Genomic DNA, 19,070 nt, shown 5'->3' with positions numbered 1-19,070 from the left:
CCTCGCTGCCATGTTGGATATACGCATAGCTACTGCAGCTACCGGAGTTTTCTTATGAAAGTTGGGAGGATATTCTTCCACTGAGACTAAATCGACAATCATATTATATTTCGCTATTTACCGGGACATTTAAGGATACTTTCTGAGCAGGAGCACGGCGTGTTTAGACCCCCTTGGCCCCTCCGCCCTCCACCTCCAGCCCGGAGTGTCTGACTGTCCGAAGGGGGAGATGATCGGGTTGCAGGCCGCCGAAGTGACTGCAGCCCGCATGGATTTTGTGTAATTAGCGGCGTTTGCTGAGCCCGTCCGGGAATAAGTGCACCGTTTGAGGACTGACTTTGAAGACTCGGGACGCCATGAACAGCCACGCTCCGCCGCGCAAGGCCATGAACGTCGGCTCCATCCTGCTGACCCCGCAGGAGAACGAGTGTCTGTTCAGCTACCTGGGCAGGAAATGTGCTGTAAGTTTGTGTTTACCACCTGCAGTTTGGGCTTTTCTCGCAGGTGCACGCAATCACTCGCCATTAAACCCAATCCTAATGCAGTAGACGGTCTGTTGCATTGGATCACATTAGAAAAACTCTCCTCAAACCCTTATAACACACATTCTCACTGTTTGACCTACTTATTTATCCATCATTCATAGTTGCACAAATGCTGAGTTAGTTATTAATAAGTTGCTATAACATCCAGTTGGGATTTGGAGGATGGTTCTGTAGATGGATAAGGAATTGTGCTACTTCATTTGGTGCACTGCTCACCAAAATAGTGGCTGCTGTGTGAAGAGGCCAATGTCTAATATACCAACATGACTCTTGGAATCCTCTGTTTGCTCAAAAATAAACCACAGGGAACTTGGATAAGACTGACCATGTGTGTGTACCCTGTTTTTAATATTCTGTAGTACAGCCATTCCCAAAGTGCTGTGCCATGACCCCTCTATCAATGTGAAGATCACATGGGGCCCCTCTAATAATATTTTGCACTACATACAAAAGATCTTAGGTTAGATTTATATAAGATAAGGCAATACATTCATGTGAGATTAATGCTAATATAAACAAATATAACCAAATATCATAAGTAAAGTTGATTTAAAACTCAATTTTCTTTCTTGCTTGTTGTTTGGACAACCTCTGGGGGCCCCCTGCAATGTTTCTGAGGGACAGGGGGTCACTTTGGGAACCACTGCTTTAGTAGTCTATTGAGAGAATTATTGTCCGTATATGTAAAATTATGCAGCGAGTGAATAACTAAATATGCAATACTTCATGTAAAGATTTTAAACGCATTCAAGTTTGTAAAAATATGAGAGAAGACTGAAATATTAATTGCTTATCTCAATCTCATGGACATACATTTCGGTATTGGCTAGCAGAGGACATTACATTACCTAAAGAAACCTATATGCAGCCTTTGTGAGGATGTGCTGATTGCAAATTGTGATCTTGGTTGCTGCTCTCACTTGGATTTTCAGGACCTGATTATGTGAGATTAATAATTTTTGCACTGCAGCTACTTGCATAAAGAGAACGAGCAAATGCACGCCAGTAAGATAGAAGAACAGATGACTCCCCAAGTTCTGCAGCTTTGGTTAAAACAAGTAAACATGTTACTGGCTGAATGATTTGAGGAAAATATTGAATTGTGATTAGACTTGATTTTATATTTTAATAATGGGATTCTGTTCAAAGTTCATGTCTTAAATGTGTCCAGAAGAATTCACAAAAATATGTTTGTACAGATCTAAACTACAGGGTTAGCAGTTTTTGTGCAGAATAAGACCAGACATTATGGTACTTCAAAAATTGCACCCTTTGCGATTTGCCAATTGCGTCCATGATGAATTTTGCAGTCCTAAAAGGTACACAGCTGTTCTTCGTGTTAGCAGTTAGTCACTTTGAGGTGGTTGGAGTGTGTCTCTGTTTACTGCTGCATACTTTCCCTTCAGTGTAAGTCTTCAAAAGTCCATGATTGGTGCTTTAACGTGTGACCTAAGACCCATCCCATGTGATGCTGGTAAGTGTTTTGCCATTACACCTTTGACCTTTCCTTCGTAAATCTCAGACCAGGAAGCAACATGCCCTGTGGCGCTTCCTCTTCCTTTTCTCTTGGCTGCGGTGGTACCAGGAATGACTTTGCACTGCAGAAATATACAGAGAGAAGTGCAAACACAGTGTGACCTCAGTAAAAAAAACCTGCAGACCTCACATCTATCTAATGGTGGATTAGATAGTGCTGAGGAGAGCAGGATTTTACTGTTCGGCAGCTATCAAGGTGAAGGGGTTGTATTAAGTTCATTTGAAATTAGTCCTGCTGTTTTCCAATCCAGTGGTTCCCAACCTTTTTTTGTCTAGAGTGTCCCCTAAGGTTTGTATCATACTCAATACTGCAGTGATTAATGAACGAAACATTGCTAATCATCTATATAAAGTCATTACCATTGTAATCACCATTAGGTCTAGAAAGGTATGGAAGATAATTTGTTTAAGCAGCTTTTGAATTTTAAATGCAATGAGTTTCTCACTTTGTTACTGACTACGAAAATAATGGTTTGTTGTAGTCCTACACTCAAAAGTAGTAGTAGTAGTGTAGTAGTATCTATAAAAGTTATTCCTAATTAACCAAAAGAGACAGCCATTTGGGCAAAGTGTGTATATTTCCCAACAGAATGCACTAAATCTGTGCCGCTAATAACATGGCTAATTAAAGAATATAACTTTAATTTGTGGGCTGTCTAAAAAAAGATTTCCCTGAACTGGAAAGCATCACAAGCTGCATCATAAAAAAAAACCTCTTAATATAAAATCGCTTTCTCCTTAATGAATTTACTGGTACTGTTTTACAACTGCCACAAAGCCAGACATAAAATTCTCTTTGACTTGGTTCTAACCCACTTTTCTTTGTCTTCTTGTGTTACCAGTAAACTCCCCTATATTAAAAAAGACCATTCCTACATTGTAAACTAACCCAGCTTCCTTCAAATGATATTGAAACCTAATCATGAAACGACAGACTGCTTTTTGTTCTTTGTTCCCGGTCTTTTGTGAAACTCTTTGTAAAGGAATTTCAGTGACAAATGCCATGATTTTTATCCGTGTAGGTTTTCCGAGATTCAGATGTCGTCTTTGTATAGCAGCTCCGTTTCCATTTCTTCTGACACTCGTGCTGTTCCAAAGGGTTTAACATGTTCGTAGATGGTTTTTGAAGAACATCTGGGCACTTGAAGAGACATTTAAAGCTAGAGTGAGGTCTACTGAGACATGAGAACTTTCAGACCAACTAACAAGTTCTCAAGAATTTATTTAACTCTGTAAATTCCAGCCATTTCTGTGTCTTACGATGCGCAATGATCGTTATGGATTTTTGCCATCTAAGTATAGATCTAAAGCCAAATGTCTAGATGCTGATGGTAAACAGATGTATATTGTTTAAGGTTAAATGGAACTACAGATGGCAAGATTATTAGGTTAATTGATAATTTTGATTTTATAATGAAATGCAAATAATTGATTTTCATGAGAGTTTTGTCAGAGTTTAATTTCAATTCCTATTCCACAAAAATGGTTGAGAATTGTGATGTTTCTCCTCACAATAATTGCAATACTAAAATTTGATGCTGTGACATTTGTAGAGAGAGTGTTTGGGTTGTTTCTATGTCATTTTGAGGTTAAAATCTGTAAGACAAGGAGAAAGTGAAAGTTAACTGATGACTTATTCTATCTTTTTAGGTATAAATATAGCTTCATAGCGCATTCATGTTTAAATACTGGTAGTTGATTCTGCAGTTGTAGTCTTGAAAGTGCAGTTTGGGTCAGACTACAATAGTTTTGATTATTTTTGCCCTGCCTTCTTTTAGTCGTGAACCTCTTTAGTCGATTTACGACTAAAAATCTGACTGTAATAATCAAAAGCAATGAAATATTATTCAACTCTGGGCTTGTAGGTTGCAATTGTTTACAGCTTTTATAATGAAAAATGTCATGTTACTACTACAAACAGTCTTGTGTTGCTGTATACTCTAGTGCAGGCCCTACATCTGCAGTCCCATTTGTGCCGTTTAATTTTAAATCACATCGTTGCGAACATACGGGCTCTTTACTATTACATTACAGAGCCTCATGCGATTTCAATAAATGTACTTTAATCAAGTTTGTGCAGTCCTGATCACCTCGCTGCGCTCACATTATTACCCCTCTTTAGTGCTGAGTTGGCGGCTTGTGTCATTGGCTCCTTCCCGCCTCAGTGCCCTCCTCTGTCTGTGTGTTGCAGTCTCTGTGCTCGGCCGTGGTCCAGGTGTATGCGGCGGATCGCAGCTGCACGTGGCTCAAGAGGTGCTGCGGAGTGGCCTGCCTGGTCAAAGACAACCCCCAGAGGTCCTACTTTATCAGAGTGTTCGACATCAAGGTGAGTGCCCGGGAAGGGAGGGGTTGAGGAGTCTGGCCAGGGAGTGTGGAGTATAAGATGACATCACAACATTTTATAGGCCTGCAGTGTTCTGTTGTGATGGAGGTCAGGCAAAATGATGATGCCAGTTGGAACGGCTGGGTAAATACAGCAGGATATTATGTAAACAATATTAATTATCAGATTCAATATATAGCATGTAACCAATACGCACCATCTCAATGTTTTTATTTTCACTACTATTGACATATTAGATACCTACAGATGACCCCAGATACATTAAGAAAGATGTATGGAATTATGTAATTGAGAAATAAGTTAACTAACTTTGCAAAAGTTTTTTCAATAAAGCAAAAGGTGGCTACTTTGAGGATTTTAATTTAACTTTTTTTTATTTTAGTAGAGTTTCTTTGCTACATAATTCCATGTATCTTAACTCATATATTTGATGTCTTCTCTATATATATAAAATGTAAATAGTAGTTAAAATGAAGGGAAAAAGAAAACATTGAATGGAAAGGTGTCTTGTGTACATAATTCTGGCTCCTGTCCCAATTTGAGAGTATGATACTCTAGAATGTAAAAACAACAAACATTTGAACCCAGTCACTTTGCATAATATCGGTAAAACCTGTTTTTGCGATGTCAGCAAACAACTCAAGTAGATCCTTTTACATATGAGTAATTCTACACTCCTATCTGACATGCATACAAAATTACTCCAGCAAGTGACTTAACTGAAACAATACTAGAACTTAAAAGTTGACAAATGTAAATATTTAGTCCATGCATGTTCATGCAGTCAAACAGGAATGTAGACTTTTGTTTAAGCCAGTTTACAAACCATTGTCCCCAAATCCCTTCTGTGCTCTTTACTTCACAATCTCATCACAAAATGATCTTGTTTGCACAATGTAGCCAAGGTCCCTGCATTTTTATTATTGACCAGCTTTCTGTTGTTCTTCGGGTTAAACTGCTTCTTTGAAACCAGATGCAAAAAGCTGGATTTTGGTTACTGGTGGTGCACTGCTGTTTCATTATTTTATCTTATAATGACACTGTGGTTAATCTGCTTCTAAAACCTACAGGAAGTCATTGATGAAGTGAATACAAGGCTTTAAAAATAATGTGCAAGCAATCGGCTTCATTGGAGTAATTCCCAGCAGCTGAGAACGCTTTACTTTCCCCATATTGGACTGCACTTTGCACTGACAGCCTCTTTAAACTGCCTTCTTTCAGTAATACAATTCAATAAATCCACAATAATGCACAATTAAACCATATTGTTTCCTGAAGTTCAGTTAAGCACTTCATAAATGTTAGACGTTGTTCTTTTTTTGATGAGTTTCATAATATTTAGTATTTTTACTTTTCCAGGAAGGAAAAACGATGTACGAACAGGAGCTTTACCACAACTTTTCCATAAGCAGCCCCAGATCCTACTTCATCACATTTGCAGGAGATGTGAGTCTTTTGCCCATAACAAAACAATTAAATTAAGTAAAAGTTGTTGTTTTTTCCCCCCAAAATTATGTTTGGTTTTGCTGACATATTGTTGCCCTGTTCTCATCTAGACCAGTCAGATCGGCCTGAACTTTGCCAGTGAAGAGGAGGCAAAAAGGTTTCGAGCTGCCATCAATGACCTCCTTAATCGCAGACAGAGGAAAACTGGTAGGATTTAAATATTGATAAATTGTCAATTGATTAGTTATTGGCCTGACACCATATTGTAACCCATTTTAACCACTATACTGTTTGCATATTAAATGAGGTATTTATTACATTTTCCTGCAACATCCTGGTTGGCTTGCTGTCCGCCAAACATTTAGGAGACAAACATGACCTTTGAAGTCCTTTGAAATATGATGTCAAAATATAATACGATTGGGCGGATAATTCACATAAACACACAGCATGCTAACCTTTCTTCATGGGACAGTCTTCTTTCTTGAGTCATCCTTTCAAATATCTGCGCCTCAGTCATCTTTCCTATCCTTAAGTAACCCTGGTTTAACACACCATTTCTAGCCTTCTCTTCACTTCTTAAACTTTTCCTAAGCTCATATGTCAATGCAGCTCTACATAATTGGTTGTAATTTGTCTTTTGCAGAGAAAAGGAGTGATCCTAGAAATGGTATGTTAAAACTTCATCCATTTTTGCTCTTTTTACCTCGTATTTGTCTTATGCGTGATACGTTTCTTCTTACTTTCTCAACTTTCAAAGCTTATTTCTTTCTTAGCACTGTTTGGCTAATTTGGGTAATAACGATCATAGTTGAAGTGCCTTTTCTTGCACCAACACACACACAGCTTTAGCATATCCGAATTGCCGCTGTTGTGTTGCTGTGGTACCAGCAGCATAGAGAGGGCCGTGAGTTAATCTGGCCAGCAGGAAGTCCATCTGCTCCATATGCAGACCACATGCTCCGCACTGCTCCTTTAAACCCTGTGGAGCCTCGCTTTAGGCATAATCTGTAATCCTCACCACACCACAGGTGAGCTTGTTTTGATTGTCTCAAATTGGTCAAAACAATATGGGCACAAAATGGCTGATTCATCTAAAAAAAAATGTAATTTGTTTGAAGAAATAACTTTTATAATCTAATAGTAGTATTTTAAAATGGGAAGCAGGTGCCAGACAACAAAGTCATTTAAATTGTGGCAAACAGGAATTTATTTTCTGTTCAACTCAACTTATTTTTTTTATCACAGTTCTCACACTGTGACTTGACAGATTTTTATGTCAGATGCCCTTGCTATAGCAGCCAGCCACAAATGTACTGTAATGGACAATGGGGATTCGAAAGAAAAACTTCAGAAAGACAAATTTGATTATGTTTACTACAATGTACAGATGTTTTGTTTTTCCTGAATTCTCATTTCACACAATATAGAAAGTCAAACTTTATTGTTCATACTTTAGTATACATTGGGTTCTGATCTACTGTAAATGGAGTATAAAACAAATGTCATATAGAGCACGGCTGAGAACATTTTTTTTAAATTTTTTTTACATAACACCTCATCACTACAAGCATGTTTATTACAGCATACCAACAAATGATTAGCCTATTAACATGCACCCAAGGCAAAAGTGACACAAGCAAAAATTCAACCAATACCGACAAGACCACAAGGCTGGACAAACCTGTATCTGAGTGTGTGTGTGTGCGTGTGTGTGTGTTTATGGCAGTCGCTGGGTAAACTTTCCCTGTGAACTCTTTCTGACACTTGAGCTGAAACAGGAGAGACCAGGGCTGCGTCTTTACTCAGGATCTGCAGCTCTCTGTGGGAGGCACCTCATTCTTCTCACTTTTCTGTCCCTTTGTCCCCGAGTGCCTGTTCTGAGCGTCTTTACAACGTCCACAAAAGAACAGAGGGCGTCCGGGGTTATTCAGTTTGCGCACATGCCAAAGAGTAAACCAATAGTTCAGCAATTCATGCAGTGCTTACTTTCCACTGAAGAGCAAAGATGTGTTTTCCACTTTGGCTTTAGGGTCATACCATCTACCATCTATTGTAATTTATGTTTATTTAAAAAAAAAATATCCATTCTTATAATGAGTAGAGTCGCCTTCCCACAGATCTGTTCTGTAACTTGGGTCAAAATGTGTATACTGTGGAACATTTCAGGCAAAGTAATGATATTTCCATGGAGACGAGTATGTGACGGAACCTCCACCAAAAAAGCTAAATTTTGTAGCACTTTCTGATGCATGCAAAGTAAATAATCTAAATCATCTAACTATTAATATATGATCTTGTATATTTTTTTCCTCATGCTCGTTGCACTCAAAGTTATCCTGCCATAACTTGTAGCGCTAAAAAAGCTATTAGCGAAATACCCGGCTTTCCATTTTAACTTCTGTTGCTATATTTGACTTTACACTTATAATCTTGTGTGAAAGATGACTCACATCTGGTTGAAGTCTGATAGATTTTCTCTGTTAGCGTTACCCTAAGTTTCTCTGTTTAAACTTTCGAAAATTGCTGCCTTCCATAGCTTTCCTATGCAGGCCATACCATGTAGTTTTTATTGAGCCAACCACTCAGTCTCTGCCTCCCAGGCCTCATGGGAGTTGAGGCCGTCCTGTGGTCTATGGTTCGCGGGGAGACAGGATTTCTGCTGTTGGGATTATCAGTGGATTAGTGTTTATGTGAGATGCCTCTGCTGCAGTTTGTAACGATTATGAAGAAATGATGTTCTTAGCAGTGCAGAGTGGAGAGGAGGACATTAGTATTGAGATGAATCATTGAACACTCAGTGCAGACGGATCAAATGTGACACTCAAACCACGTGCATCTAGGATGTGATACAGTTGCCCTCGACAACCATCACCCATACCGTAATGTAGTCTAGACTGGCTCAAAGTATTGACTTGCTTTGTGCTTCTCATTTGCCCTGTAGTTCAGCATTAGGGCTGAAACAAGTTAATTAATTGCAACACCTTAGTGATTAGTTGAAAGAATAATCTCAAGATTTATCACTATTGTCATAATATATTTTATATATCTATATAGGCAAGCCATCAAAAAAGTGCCTTTTAAATGTCATGGTTGAGGTTCAAGTATAGCACACAAAAACTGAAAAGGGCAGTAAAACTTAACCAAGTGCAAAAGCATCACTTTTATATCCTTATTTGAAAGATTGCATTGCGGGTTTCCTGATGGCCAACAATATACCTGATATTCTAATTTTGCATATTGTCCTAACTACTTTGTATAATGCTCTTCTCTTCTCAAATGTGAAGATTTTGTTAGAGTATTATATTTTCAAAGCGGCTGTATTTTTCTATGGGGTGTTAGCTGCTAACACACAACATATTTAGATAACCATGTTACCTTTTATTTTGCACATCACATCAGGTTTGTAAAGTTGTTGTTGTTTTGTATCATGTTTTTGTATGCTCTTGGGGCTCCACGGGAGCCTGGATGACGTAGGCTTGTAGGCTGAGCATTGCACAGAATCTTACAGCAAACTGTAACAAAGGTTTGAATTGGCCCTGGAGAGATCGTAAAATTGCTCAAACATGCATGCATGACATCTAAAACCTCTTCAGGCGTGCTTGTGATGAGAGCGTTAGAGCATGGTAGAAAGCAAAAAAAAAAACTTTTTAGGAGTAAAATATAAATTGCAGTATACAAAATGGTTGGAGGTGGTAGGTGCTGTACATTGTTTGCCAACATGCCACCAAATATAATTTTGAAGCTTCAGGTAGAGAAATCATGGGAATAATGTTGGGAATAAGACAGAGCTCACAAGTTTTAATTTGTGTATTTTTTTTTTTTCTTAGTGTGTTGAATTGCCTTGTGAGACAACACTGCTCTGTCTACTCACTACCACTGCATTTTTCCAGTTTCTTTTCACTCTCCAAAGATACAAATCGAGTATTAGATAAAATTCAACTGCACACTTACAAGTTCAGAGAATGTTAATCATTTTTCCCACTGCGCCCGATCTCCCCCCTCCCTGCTGTCGTTGTTCTGTACTGTATGTGATGTGTGTAGGTCCGGCGCTGCCTATGGCCACAGTGGACATCAAGAACCCGGAGATCAACAACGTTCGCTTCCACAACTCTCACGGCCACCATCACCAGCCCCAAGTCCAACAGCAACAACCCTACCACCTCAACAACATGCTCAGCCACAGCGCGCTCAACAGGAAGGACAAGAAAACCAAAGGCAAGAAGAAGAAGCTGACCAAAGCCGACATCGGGACACCCAGCAACTTCCAGTAAGTTTGGTCTATGACGCACCATTACAAACTATGGGCGTACTGGTTTGGTCTTATGGTTTGGGGTTTAGAGGTGAGAGAAGACGGGGAGCAGTTCTATTGGACGATGGATAGCGGCAGTAAACACTTGTCAATGGAGGCTCTGTTTGAGGAGCTGACGTATTTGAACTCACTGTTTAGCATTAGCATTAGCGTGTAGGCAGCTGGGTGCAGAGGTTCAGCGGGAGGTTTCTGAGGGGCTTTGTGTGGTGATATGAGGGTTTAGGCAGCAGTAGTCAAGAACATAGTTATATTTATATTGATGTTGCTTAGTACTAAAAAAAAGTTTGTTCAAATGCAGAAGACAAAACTTTATTTACCTAAAGCAATTTAAATTGTCTTCAAAAAGACAATTTACACAGCTGATGGCGAGGTTTTTCTGTATTTTTTAAGCATATGTATATAGTATAGTATATGTAACAGTTTAGTGTTATATTAACAAATTATATTGACAGTATAATATTGTACCAGCACACCCTGCACTGGGTATAACAATGTTAAAATGGGCTCTGATGTACTAGTTAACTTTTAAATATTCAAAACTTAATTGTATTTGTAATTCCATTGTAACTTGTATTGTATGAAATGTCCTTAATTCTGCTAACCCGCTCTCCTGCTCCTCTGCAGACACATTGGTCATGTGGGCTGGGACCCGAACACTGGTTTTGATGTGAGTACTGTGCTCTTCAGCTCTGACACAATGGAAAGCGGAGTATGTGATGTAACCAACAATAGGCCTCTGTTATGTCCTCCAGTTCAAAACAAACTTTCACTCTGCAGACAGAGTAAGGATTTAGATCAGAGAGTCCTTTTTGGGTTTTAATTCAGCATTGAAACTGGCAAGCCACAATGAGAGACTCGTGTGAGACTCATTCTGCTCTCTGATTGGATAATCATCTTGAACCAAAACACCAAGTTGTAACATAAACAACTTGGCCAGCATGCCCAATGTTTTTGTAATAAGAATAAATTAGAATTACTTTTGTTATCAGTAAAACTATATTTAATTTAAACATGTTTATCTCATATCTGGGGGACACTGTTAGGTCATGTTATGGAATTCCTTTTAATAGCTACATATTTATAGGTACATTCCTATTGTACATTTTTGCAATATTTCCAGCTCAGTTTTATGTATGAAATGGGAGTATGAAACACACTTGCTTGCATGATAATATACCTTATCAAATAGTTAAATAAGTTCATATAATTTAAATTCGTAGCACATTGCATTTCTTCTTGATGGCCACCAGAGGGCACCCAAAGACCGTAGCCTCTGTACTGTAATATTCAAACATTGGCAACAATCAACAGGGATTATGTAATTTTTTTTAGACCTTTAGCTGCAAAAAAAAAAAAATCAGCAACCTTAATGTGTATTTTTCATTTTTCATATTTCTTCAGTTGAATAACTTGGATCCTGAGCTGAAGAACTTGTTTGACATGTGTGGGATCTCAGAGGCACAGCTCAAAGACAGAGAAACGTCCAAAGTCATTTATGACTTCATAGAGAAGAAAGGAGGAGTGGAGGCTGTGAAGAACGAGCTCCGGAGGCAAGGTGAGGCTACAGGCACACGGCAACAATGTGGAAGGAAAGTTCTGTTGGCTACTACAAGTCACCTATGGTTTACCAATGTAGAGGTTTCTTAAATTTCCTCACATGGAGACACTATTGTTAGAATAGTGGTGAGAAACCCTTGATGTTTTTTGATGTATACTTTTTGGAATATTCAAAATATTCAGATCTCAAACAATATTCAAAAAATGGCATCACATCAGTTAAGCTTGTGGGATATTATCTGTTGAGTTTCAACAGATTGTGTATTAAAGAAGTACATGTATGCAAAAATCAACAAGGGAGAACCCCACAAAACTGTAATAATCCTCCTCATCTATTCACACTAGTCATTCATTTTAGTTTTTGGCTGGATTGTGGTATAGTATGGTATGATATTCCGTTGTATTTGCACAGGGAAAGACATTAACCAAGAGAAAGTCATAACCTAGCATCAGTGTCTCTAACACAAATACTAATTTACACTTGTAGTCCCCAAGCAGGTTGATGCTCAGATCTTGTATTCAGATATTTATCTATCTGGATGAATGGACCAATCAAGAGAGACCAATCCTCTGTGCCGGCCCAGTGTACAAATGGTGTCATGCTGCTAAAAGATCATTCAGTGTGGCCAGTTTGGTTCTGTAGAGCTGTCTGCTTCATAAATCTTGACCTCAAAGGTTATAAAAAATATTGTTCACTTTTCAGCTCTTTTAATCCCGTGTTGTCCTTTTGTGGATGTGTACAGTTTAGTCAAGTACAAGGGCAAGTTTAAGTAACTTCAAGGTCTTTACAAAGATCTGTACAATCTTTACATGAGAAGAAACTGCTCAAAATGCATGGACAGTCCTGATCGAGCACGTAACAACAAAGCTATGGTATTTCACATATATAGTTGAAGTATACATTTATTTTTAAGTCTTTTGCTTCCTCCCTCTGTCCTGTACTTTGTGTTGGATGTAGATTGGGGCTGAGTGCAGATGAAACACTGTTTTTATGGTAGAAGTTATTTTCAGTGACAGTTTGTCTGACCAGTGTCTCTGCCCATGTCTTATTCATGTGGTTTCAACAGAGGTGTGAGACTGAGTGGAATCCAAAACATAGTGCTCATATCTACAATCCTAGATTACTAGATTGAAGTCATCTGTACACTTTCTAGTACTGTTACTACTATTTGTGCTTGTTGTGACAATCTGCTTTTTTGGTAAAATCGACATATCGTGATTCGGAAATTTTCTCTTGAATGCAGTTCTAAGCTCAAACATGGACAGTTCAGGGCTCCAGACTAACAGTTTGAGTTGGATGCACTGGTGCGCCTAAGATTTTCATTTGTGTGCACCAGAACATGATTTGTCACTTATTAAGTTAAATTGCCTCAACAATAAGGGCTCAATAAATTACTTAATGTACAATTTATTCTCTAAACTACACTGACTAAACTTATTACAGAAAAATAAAACAAAATGATATTTCAATAATGACTTCAGTTTTATATATATATTCAAACATGTTATTTGATCAAATAACATGAAGAATTTACCTTTTTAAATTCAAACTAAAGTAGTATCTTTTGGGTTTAATTATTAAGCTATGAAATACATATTCAAAAACTAGTAGAGTGAGAGGCCAGTGATTTTAAGGATCTGTACATGTTATATTCACCTGCTGACTGAAACCTCTTACTTTCAGTAGTTGATCTTTGATCAAAATCTTGATCTGGCTCCAAGAAAATCATAATATTCATTTTTTTTGGCATAGCTCCCAATTCCAAACAGGTTCAAGGCCTGGAAGTTGGGATGCATAAAATGTTTCATACATCAGCATAGAGACACTTGGACTGAACTGTGCCAATATTTACCGTATATCATATATTAAAGCACAAATATTGGCAAATTGTCAAACTTGGCATCTAATATCTAATCAGAAAAACATGATATTGCCAACCTATGCAGCAAATAAAGAAACATTTGTACATGTACGATAGCACAGTTAAAAAGAGGAAAGCAAGAGGGAGTCACTGAAAGTCATTCTGCTCAAGAACTGTTAGATCAGTAGAGAGGCAAGCCCATTCACAGGAAGAATGAAATTTTTCTAGTTTTTGAGCAATGAAAAATAAAGACCTGTATTTGAATAAATGCAGGATGGATATGTTTGATGGAAAAGTCTGTTATGGAATGTTCCACAGTACGACATTAGTCACTTATATTTTGTCTTTTCTCCTCTCAGCGCCGCCTCCTCCTCCGTCCCGCGGTGGTCCTCCTCCGCCGCCCCCTCCTCCTCACCACAGCACAGCGCCCCCTCCACCTCCTCCTCCGTCCCGGGGCGGCCGTGGTGCTCCTCCTCCCCCTCCACCCTCCAGAGCCCCAGCTTCCGCCCCGCCTCCCCCTCCACCGTCCCGCCCCGGAACCCTGGGCGCACCTCCTCCACCTCCTCCCCCCTCCAGAGGACACCAACTGCCCCAACAGCACCACCATCACCACCAGCCTCCTCCTCCTCCGCCCCCATCCCACGCAAGCATAACCCCTCAGTCGGCACCTCCTCCCCCTCCTCCTCCCCCATCGGCACCATCCCAGCAACAGTCGACCCCCGCCGCCCCGCCACCACCTCCCCCTCCGCCTCCTCCACCCCCAGGACCACCCCCACCCCCGGAGATGGATGGAGGGGGCGGGGACAGCCCTCACTCGCCCAGCCCATTAGGAGGCGGGAAGTCGGCCCTGCTGGAGCAGATCCGAGGCGGGACGCAGCTCAAAAAAGTGGAGCAGAACAACAGACCCACGCCCGCCTCCACCACCGGGCGGGACGCCCTGCTCGACCAGATCAGACAGGGCATCCAGCTCAAGACTGTAAGTGCATTGTAGCTCATTAATTGAACTATTAATAATGCATATCGACCAATGTGAGTTTTTTTTCATAGCCGATGCAACGAGTGGCTAATCAGCTCTACCAATATTTTTGGGGCAATATATAGACCTGGTTTTTATCATTTCTACGCAAGTTATATGATTTTAAAATGCCAACAAACTTGTCCTTATTTCACTGCAAACCCATCAGAGAGCAGTGTAGTCACATTTTGAGTAGTGCTCTCTTCCCATTAGTGTTGTGAGGCTAAAGTCTCTGCTTCAATCTTGTGGTCAGCTGAAACAATATTGCTAAAAAGTGCACTGAACCACACCATTTATTTATTATAAATTATCTTAAAATCTGGACTCAATGTTTTTGTTCTGTCTGTTTACCCTGGCCCATCTCTTTTTATTCAAGCTCAAATATAATCTTAACTCCAACTGCAAACCTGTATTTTAGTAATTATTTTTCTTTTTTTTTTTTTTATTCTCTCACATTCATGTTTCCCCAGGTGTCCGATCTGCCCGAGTCCAGTCCCCCCACACCAGCTCCCACTGCAGGCATCGTGGGTGCGCTCATGGAGGTGATGCAGAAGAGGAGCAAAGCCATTCATTCTTCAGGTAAAATGACTCATACTTACACTTTTTTTTTTCACTAAGTAAAATGTTTTTAATCCAGTACAGATATATTATAAAAGCAGATTTTAGGATCACAGTGAGACCTCTGTGTGCTGTTTTTATGTTTCGATCATATTTTAGTTGTAAGCATTACTGTCAGTGGCAATTGCAAGACAAATTTCCCGGTCGGCCGGCATCCTCCGTCTGCCGGTGCCGGGGTTGTTTGATCTCAGATGGGACAGATGCGAGAGGGATGAGCAGCTGAAGATGTGCGGGAGAGCACTGAAAAAAAAAGTCTAGAATCACTGCCCATCCAAGACTGTCTTCCCTCTGTTTAATCAGTTTATGATTGGCCTGTACTGTTGATCTATTGCTTTAAAAAAATCTACAAAAGCATACAACAATAGTTTCTATGTATTTTGATTGAAAACCGTTTCACTGCATGAGCTTCTATCGGGAAAAATTAGCTTGGGGTGTATTTTGGGTTGACAAGCGACTGGCTGCAACCCAAGGTGTGTAGATGCGTGGCGCTTCAGCATGCTGTCTGCACACTCCAATTTGCAAAGTTAATTCCCATGTATCCCAAAACCTTGAAAGAGTTCACAGCACCTTCACATAGCACCATGCACTGGTGGAAGTTCAACTCAACACTTCCCGTGACCCATTTAACATAAAACCATCTGCATTTTTGAACTGCAGAATGGGCCTTAATGTGTAAAGGTTTTAAAAAAGACAATGTACAAACTGCAGGAAACACAAAAACCTGTCCTGTCTAGAGCAATGGTGAGTTCAGCTGATTTTCAGACATAAATTCTGCACATTTTACTTTAAATAAATAATTTAACATATAACGTATAAGCCCATTATTATTGGCAAAAATAATATCACAAGCTTCTGTACTCTGATACCTGTAGTTTTTTATTTTTTTCCCCCCCAAAATTCTCCTCAGAAGGAGAACTCAATCCCCTCTACACATTTGGGTGATTTGTGTAGGCTATTTATCCTTTTTTAGCACCTTGAAGAGGAGGGCTGGTGGATTGTTGATGGCCCACTGAAATTTACCAGGAGTGTTTGCCATGCAGAGCCCCACTCTGCCCCCAATTACTGTGACTACAAAACTCCGCTCTGGTCTCAAAGTTGTAAAAAGTGCTTAGAAAGTCATCACAGTGAATAATTAGGATACTTGGAATGTGTGCAGAAAGTAAATAAAATGAACTAGTGCCATTTTTCACATTTTTAAGATGGCAAAAATCTTGTACAGTGCATTTAAATTTTTCAGTTTCACCACATTGAGTTTTACTCCACTACAATAAGAAATTGTACTTTTTAGCAACAAACTTTTAGTCCTACTTGAGTATTTTTAATTTTTTTTAAGTAACAGTACTGTGAGCAAGTGTACAAGTGACAAAAGCTTTATGTTGACGATACGAAATTATTTGAACATTTGTGTTTCTTGCACCGCTCCTTTAGATATTTTTTGTGTTTGTCTTTTGAAAATGGCAAATTTTGAGCATGATTTAATATTTTGTCTTTCCAATACATTAACTTTAAACTATAGATCAGATCCTAACACGCGTTACTCTTACTTGTGTAGTAGTTTTTCCAAATACTTTTGTGCTCTTGACTAATTCCTTTGACCACTACTTTGTACTTCCACTTGAGTAATATTATTTAGAAGTAACGCTACTCTTACTAGTACAATTTTCGGCTACTGCACCCACCTCTGCTCATAAGTCATGATATTCATCTAAATCTATTTTCTTTCAGACGAAGACGAGGATGACGAAGAAGATGAAGACTTTGAGGATGACGACGAATGGGAGGACTAGAACACAACACTAAACTCTTAAACTCTTCCAGAATCGGACTTCACTACAATGTAATGTAAATGTTGTATGAACTCAGTACATATTTATTTTTCGCCTTTTCATTTTATTCTAATTAATCCGTGCAATACCTCATCCGTTCAATCTGCACACCTCCCCTCGCCTATCCTGTCCCGGGACGTCCCATCTTGTTGCTATAGAAGGCACTTAACCCTGTCATCACCATTTATAAATAATAGAATACAGCATACTAGAAATGCTTATATGAAGAAAAAACTGGGAGATCTTTTTTAGTTTGTAATTTTTGTTTTTTTGTCATTCCTTGCAAAAGAAAAGGGATAATATCTGACCAAAACAGCACAATTATAAGCTTAAATGTGAGAACGCTATTAGTCCTATCTTTTGTTTTGAATTAGAAATGGTAGACTTTTGTTGTTTTTACTTTTATTTTTTGACCAAACTACAAGGCGTCTGCTTCCATGTCTTCTACTTATATTTTTATGTGTTTGTTTGCACACTTTATATAATGTCTTTGTTTAATTTCTTGTGTGTTTGTTGGAAAAACAATTTGCGTTCACAAATGTTTTAAGTCTGAAAGTGGTGTGCTAGCAAAAAATGACTGACAAGAACTGAGTAGGCATTGGGCAGTTGGTGGTTGAGTGGTTATGGAGGACTAATGCAGTTGCAATGTATTTACTAAAGTATATTATATTTTCCATGAATAATGAGCAAAACTTAAGAATCATAGAGACTTGGTATTACTACAATGTTTTAACTTCCTACAAGTAAAAATTAAATCCATCTAATATTGAAAAGGAATTGTTCTGTGTTGAAACATCAACTCTAACCCATTTTAACACTATTTTTTGAAAATCTCAGGCTGTGTCCAAATGTCCACACTATTGCCTACTATTCCCTACTATCCTTCTTTAGGCACTATTTAGGGGTCATGCAATTTTTAGTGGTGTTCGGATGTCCAGTTGGTTAAAAATTACTTTTCAAGGTGCATTGTGGGAAACTTGTGCGCTAGTGTCCACTGCTGGTCACTGGACTAGTCAATATCAACCACAGGGCATCACGACAGTGGGAAAAACCACAGCCAGACAGCGACAGGTCAAACTGGACACAACACGACTGAATGAAAGCAGACAGAGGTGCTGCGTTATTGCGCTGTTGATCAGTAATTATGAATAAAACAAATAAACTGTTACTGTGTAAAGTTCACCCGAATGTACTGAGTTGTGTGTCTGAATCGCGCTGTGAATGACTGCACTAAAGAGTCCACTAAAGAGTACAGGGCTGTGTAGTGAGTGTGGGTTTAGGGACTAGGGTGGACATTCAGACACAGCCTAAAACTTTGAAATTTATCATTGCACTCTATCAAAGCAATTGACATTTTTGTAATATACAAAATGCTTGCTTATACTGGTTTCTAAATGTGATTAAAATGCTTCAAGTGTTTCCTAAACTAGTTTAATATAAAGCCTGCTCATGCTACCAACTCTGCTAAAATTCTGCAATAGCTTTGACCTATGACCCATCTCATGTAAGTTACTACACCAAAATAACCACAAACTGTTCCATGCCTATTGAAGACTATTGCAATTGAAAACTATGGCATTTTATATTTGTTCACTGTTACCTTTTGTTCCTCTTGTTACAGCTGTGCTCCGGTCAGTATTTCAAATAGTGTCACATTATAATAAGTAATATATGACAGAATACTATAGAGAAATGTTACTACTCTACTCTTCTCCTGTCTATGATTTAACAAACTGTACAATGTTATGCAACGTGACTGTAAATGCCTCCATGTGGAGAAAAAAGCAAATAACCATGATGAACCAAAAGTGCGCGAGCAGCTTGGCGATGCGCGTGAGAATCGTTTTAACTGTTCGTCTTAAAAACGTTTTTACCGTCCTCCAGCTGAGGCCTGATGCTGCATCGAGAAGCCCTTATAACTGACATTGAACCTGTGAATGGGGCGGGAGGGAGGGGGCAGAATACTAAATTGTATACTTAAATAAATGTTAATATTTACAAAGATGTCA

General features: G+C 39.0%; 1 protein-coding gene across 2 annotated transcripts; it reads left to right on the top strand.

Annotated features, from left to right (window-relative positions):
* Positions 1–19,016, top strand: wasla (WASP like actin nucleation promoting factor a). 2 transcript variants are annotated; one of them, XM_033968194.2, is made up of 11 exons: positions 1–461; positions 4,273–4,407; positions 5,785–5,871; positions 5,982–6,078; positions 6,518–6,541; positions 9,916–10,141; positions 10,808–10,850; positions 11,585–11,738; positions 13,962–14,578; positions 15,088–15,196; positions 16,961–17,638. In XM_033968194.2, exons 1-11 carry the CDS (start codon positions 357–359, stop codon positions 17,020–17,022), a joined length of 1,659 nt encoding a protein of 552 aa, XP_033824085.1. In that variant the 5' UTR covers positions 1–356; the 3' UTR covers positions 17,023–17,638. The 2 variants fall into 2 exon arrangements, with proteins under 2 accessions (XP_033824085.1, XP_033824087.1); XM_033968196.2 differs by lacking the exon at positions 6,518–6,541 and having other exon boundaries at positions 16,961–19,016.
* The last annotated feature ends 54 nt before the right edge of the window (positions 19,017–19,070 follow it).

This window comes from Periophthalmus magnuspinnatus, chromosome 6, assembly GCF_009829125.3.
Source record: "Periophthalmus magnuspinnatus isolate fPerMag1 chromosome 6, fPerMag1.2.pri, whole genome shotgun sequence".
Taxonomy (NCBI): Eukaryota; Metazoa; Chordata; class Actinopteri; order Gobiiformes; family Gobiidae; genus Periophthalmus; species Periophthalmus magnuspinnatus.
The sequence above is the reverse complement of the archived record's forward strand: the minus strand, read 5'-3'. Positions and strand labels throughout refer to the sequence as shown.

Bases quoted from the DNA above. Each gene is read 5' to 3' on its own strand.
- wasla (XM_033968194.2), top strand. From the start codon at position 357: ATGAACAGCCACGCTCCGCCGCGCAAGGCCATGAACGTCGGCTCCATC. The intron at 10,142-10,807 runs GTAAGTTTGGTC...GCTCCTCTGCAG, and splicing joins GGGACACCCAGCAACTTCCA to ACACATTGGTCATGTGGGCT. The intron at 10,851-11,584 runs GTGAGTACTGTG...ATATTTCTTCAG, and splicing joins ACCCGAACACTGGTTTTGAT to TTGAATAACTTGGATCCTGA.